The 5120-nt window shown below is 32.6% G+C and overlaps 1 protein-coding gene across 1 annotated transcript; it reads left to right on the top strand.

Annotated features, from left to right (window-relative positions):
• Positions 1–2658: 2658 nt before the first annotated feature.
• Positions 2659–4415, top strand: LOC132743039 (uncharacterized). Its single transcript, XM_060731554.1, has 2 exons — positions 2659–3387; positions 3450–4415. Exons 1-2 carry the CDS (start codon positions 2659–2661, stop codon positions 4413–4415), a joined length of 1695 nt encoding a protein of 564 aa, XP_060587537.1.
• Positions 4416–5120: the final 705 nt, after the last annotated feature.

A 5120-nucleotide genomic window follows, 5' to 3' on the forward strand; every position in this document is an offset into this window, starting at 1 on the left:
CTTTAGAATTTAAATATTGCTAAATATAGAATATAATCAAGCATTGTTTTCCTCCTGAAATTTGACAACTTTTGATTTAATCCTTTGTAAAGCATATGATTTACAATGATGGTGTCCCATTGTTCCGATAAAAATCTACATTTAATATAGGGCATGACATATTATGACTCAGAAACCCATGAATAAGTTTCCTTCTTAAGAAGGGCACACCTGTTTTATATAATATTTTGATGATTTTTTGAGCATTAAAGTTGTTTTCACTAGCAGAACCAAATGTAGCATTATATATCATAAAAGTAGCAAAATGTAAACAAATGTGTATTTTATCTTCCATACTAATTACTATAAACCAGCTCTATATTAATTTCCAAAAAGGCAATAGAAGCAAAAGATGGTTTAGGCAAATGGACGAGCTTTAACAAGGCAGAAAAAAAATGATAAAATTAAAAAAGCAAAAACAAAAAACAAAAACAAGCAATAAAATTATAGAATTTTAAAGACCTCGACTTTCTTTGCTGAAGTTTATGAGATGGTGTTATTGTACATGTTTCTGTATCATTATGACCGCAGTCTGCAGTTAAGTACACATTAGTCGTTAAAAGAATCTTTTAGTAAACCCACCGTTTCAACGTTTTATACTACTATTCACCAGTAAGAAGAGTAGAATGTGCTGGTCATGACAAGGTATTGTTTCATTTTTACAAAACATATTATGATATTGTTAAATAAAATATGAACATGCAATTAGTAAAAGATGTCTCCATAAAACCATGTTTTGTCAAGAAATAGTTTTAAGTTAATTATTGAACATAAATTTTAAAATAATATTTAATGTTTGGATTACTGTAACCTTGAACTAAAATATTATACTTATAAATGTGATAGATATTTTTTTTCATTCTTTATAAACGAATCATGTGGCAATGTGAAAAACGTTGCCACAAATTGTATATTTGAACTAAGGCAATTTCATTTCTCATTTTCAGACATTAATACAATCTTCCATTTATTTATTTGTAACCTCTGATAAAAGATCATCTGATGATTTCCCCCGGGATAACGGTAAACTTACCTTAACCAAATATATACAACGTCATTATTGGCTCTTGAGAATTGTGTTCCTCGTTAAATACGTATAGAATCACATAAACATAGATATATATGTCTATTTATATAGAAATCGCAACAAATCACAAGTTTCTTTTTTTTGTGAAGCTTTTATTTGTGATAACAGGTCACATATAATTTTAAACGGTGCTCATAAGGTCATACCAAGGAGGATATATCGTTATGATTATGACGATTTTTATTCCAAACACTTTCATCTGAAAAACACATGAAGAAGTAATTCGTGTATAGTGAATTTGCCCTTGATCATTTAAAACTTAATATGAAACAAAAAAAATAAAAGTTTTATGCTATAACAATGTGGACTACCTGTAAGTCTGTACAATATTTCTATCTTATGTTATGTTAAATTGATAAATTAGTCTTATTTACCAATCATATGCCATTTATTTATAAACATTTTGTATGAAACCTTGTGTTATCATTACATAAATATTTATATTGAACAACAGCGTGAAATAGGAATTATACAATGTACCAAATCACGTCATTTAGCGTGTGTATTGTGATGAAAAGCATAACGATGTTGTAAATAAAATAGACGTCGTAAACAAATCAAAACTTTTATTTCTGTATCTTCCTAGACACTTCGTTACCACAAACATTTCAAATGTTGTAACTGTTCCCAAGATTAAAAACTTTTTTATAATAACTTTACTGACTGTTTATCTTATTATTTCAGAGGTACGTTATGTAAGTGTTTTCAATGGTCACTTATTAACTCAGGCTTTCATTTAGTTACCGCTGCCTATCTGTGTTGATTAATGTGAACACATAAAAAATTGGTCTGCAATGGACACCGTTTTCTTTAGTATCATTTTTCAATATTGATAAAAAAGCAACAAAAGAAATGTATAATTTGGATATCTGTAAAAGGGTTAAATATATATAGTTTGATTTCTTAGTGACTTGCCACCACCATTCATATAAAATTTCTACCGTGGTGTGTTATTATTTCTAGTACTATCTATCGATTATGTTTTTATGTATTGATTTACAAACACTTCATTTTAGACTTATCTTCTCTACGTTTATGAGTTATGATGCATCTTGAACTGAGCTTGCAACATTTTCTATTTTGTCGTGTTGGGCTTTCTTTAAGGATTCTTTTTTGTCTAAATTAACATTTGAGCGCCTAGTGGGGCTGCTATTTTTTGTGCTCTGACATTTTGGATTATTTTTGGTGTTAACCGTTCGGTGTTTCTAAGAGATTTTGAGCATACATCTGTATAAATTATCAAGTAATCTGATTGTGGAATTACTTCTGTGAAATTTTTATTCATTTTCGAGATATTTGGATTTAAAAACAATTGGATATATGAAGTGTGCATGTGTATGGTGGGCTGGTTTTTGTGTTTTGTGTTGGTGAGCGATTGTCAGACACAATGTGCTTGATCACATACAAAAGAGAGCAATTATTGGATTTAGCTAAAGTGCCCAGGAGATACTTGAAACCTAACAATGGTACATTCACAACACTGAAAAACTTAAATCTCTTAAATTTTAGAGGTGCCCGAGGAGGTCGCAATTATGTATTTAGATCTTGGGACAGCATGCAATGATGGAGTAAACTTTTCAAACCTGCAATACTTATCAGAGGCTATTTCAACAGTAAAATTGACAAATAGATATAATACAATACCACAAAATGACAATGATCAGATTAGAATTAAGACACTGACCACAATACAGTACGAACCTATTTCTGCAGTTAAAGGCCAAAGAAAGTTAAATGTATGTTGCATTAACCCAAGATCAGTTAAAAATAAAACTCTGGCCATTTGTGATTTTATACTTTCATACAAATTCGATTTGGTTGCAATCACCGAATCATGGCTTGGAACTTCAGTTGACAAAGTATGTCTGAATGAACTTTTGCCAGAGGGGTATCAGATAAAACATGCCCCGCGCCCTGGTGGGAAAGGTTATGGTGGTGTCGCCGTGATTTATAAGTCAAATATAAATGTTCAGGTTCTAACATCAACTCATGATAGTGAGTACTCAACATTTGAACATTTAGATTGCAAGATAACAATCAAAAATTATTCAATGAGGTTAGCTATTGTTTACCGACCACCCCCATCTAAAGGAAATGAATTAAAAACTAGTGTATTTCTAGAAGAATGGGCAGAATTCCTAGCACAATTTGCTGTGACTGATAAGAACATTATAATAACAGGAGATCTGAACTTCCACCTGGATATCCCCACTCAACCTGACACAATTAAATTCACAAGCATTCTACAATCATGTGGAATGGTACAACATGTTCGAGAACCAACCCATGTGCTTGGACATACACTTGATGTTGTCATTACTAGGACACTGACAACTTAATTTCGAACATTAAGGTTGTTGATCCAGGTTTATCAGACAACAAATCTGGAAAAGTGACAAAAGATCATTATGCAATTATATTCAATACCATTGCTGAAAAACCTCCGCCTATCCGAAAGTCAGTGACGTATAGAAAACTCAACTCAATTGATATAGATTCCTTTAAGAGTGATATTGAATCATCAACACTCTTACATCTTGAACACACCGATCTCGAACAACTTGTAGGAGAATATACGAATGTTCTTTCCACCTTGCTCGAAAAGCACGCTCCAATTCAAACTAAAACAATAGTGTTACGACCTTCTTGTGCTTGGTATACCCAGGAGCTACATGACGCAAAACATATGCGGCGCAAATTAGAAAGAAATTGGCAATCATCTAAATTAACTATAGACCTCGAAATATACAGAAATCAATGTGCAAAAGTAAATAAAATAATGGTGGAGGCTAAAGTGAACCATTATTCTGATAAGGTAACATCCTGTTGTCGAGATCAAAAACAATTGTTTCAAATTACCAATAACATAATGAATGGTCCAACTGAAACATCTTTACCCACAAACATAGAAACTGATAAATTGCCACAAGAGTTCAGTGATTTCTTTGTTGAGAAAATAGAGACCATCAGGGATGAAATAAAATCAAAATTAGTTCTAAACCCAGGTGACGTGGAACCGGAACAGATGGGCGTTGAAAATAGTCTGACTCGCTTTGAGAAAGCATCAAAAGAAGAAATTAAGAAAATAATAAATAGTTCTTCAAATAAATCATGTGAACTGGATCCTATACCAACATGGCTATTAAAATCGTGCCTTGGTGAACTTTTACCATTTCTTTCTAACATTATCAACATTTCTCTCAGTACAGGAAATGTTCCCACAGAGTTTAAAAGGTCTTATGTTAAACCCCTTCTGAAAAAAAAACAACATTGGATCAAAATATTTTAAAAAACTATCGACCTGTTTCAAATCTATCGTTTGTATCGAAAACACTTGAAAGAGTAGTAAGCTCTCGCATTGATGAACATGTGACAACAAATCAACTTCAAGAAAAGTATCAGTCAGCCTATCGCAAGCTCCATTCGACAGAGACTGCACTTATCAAAGTCCAAAATGATGTACTAAAATCCCTTGACCATGGAAATGTGACAATCTTAGTTATGCTAGATCTATCAGCAGCTTTCGACACAATAGATCACAAAACCTTGGTACAGAGACTTGAAAATGTTTTCGGAATTGCTGAAAAACCACTGGAGTGGATAACATCATACCTTCAAGATAGAAAACAGACAGTATACATTAACGGTGTGCTGTCAAAGCCGGTCACACTTAATTTTAGTGTTGCACAGGGGTCCGTTTTAGGGCCAAAATTTTATACTATGTACACTAAACCACTTGGTGCCATTTGCAAAGATCACGGACTGCAATACCATCTCTACGCCGATGACTCACAGCTGTATCTATCTTTCAAACCATTAGATGACATTTCTAAGGAAGAAAAATTACAACGCATTCAAGCGTGTCTCCGAGACATAATATCATGGATGAATGCAAACATGCTTAAACTAAATACTGATAAAACAGAAGTCATCATGTTCTCATCTCCGTATAACTCCAAACACATTGAAGATCTATCGATAACCGTGGGTGACT

This window comes from Ruditapes philippinarum, unplaced genomic scaffold (assembly GCF_026571515.1).
Source record: "Ruditapes philippinarum isolate M1 unplaced genomic scaffold, ASM2657151v2 ctg3184_1_1_1_1, whole genome shotgun sequence".
NCBI lineage: Eukaryota > Metazoa > Mollusca > Bivalvia > Venerida > Veneridae > Ruditapes > Ruditapes philippinarum.

Bases quoted from the DNA above. Each gene is read 5' to 3' on its own strand.
- LOC132743039 (XM_060731554.1), top strand. From the start codon at position 2,659: ATGTATTTAGATCTTGGGACAGCATGCAATGATGGAGTAAACTTTTCA. The intron at 3,388-3,449 runs GTACAACATGTT...TGTCATTACTAG, and splicing joins TTCTACAATCATGTGGAATG to GACACTGACAACTTAATTTC.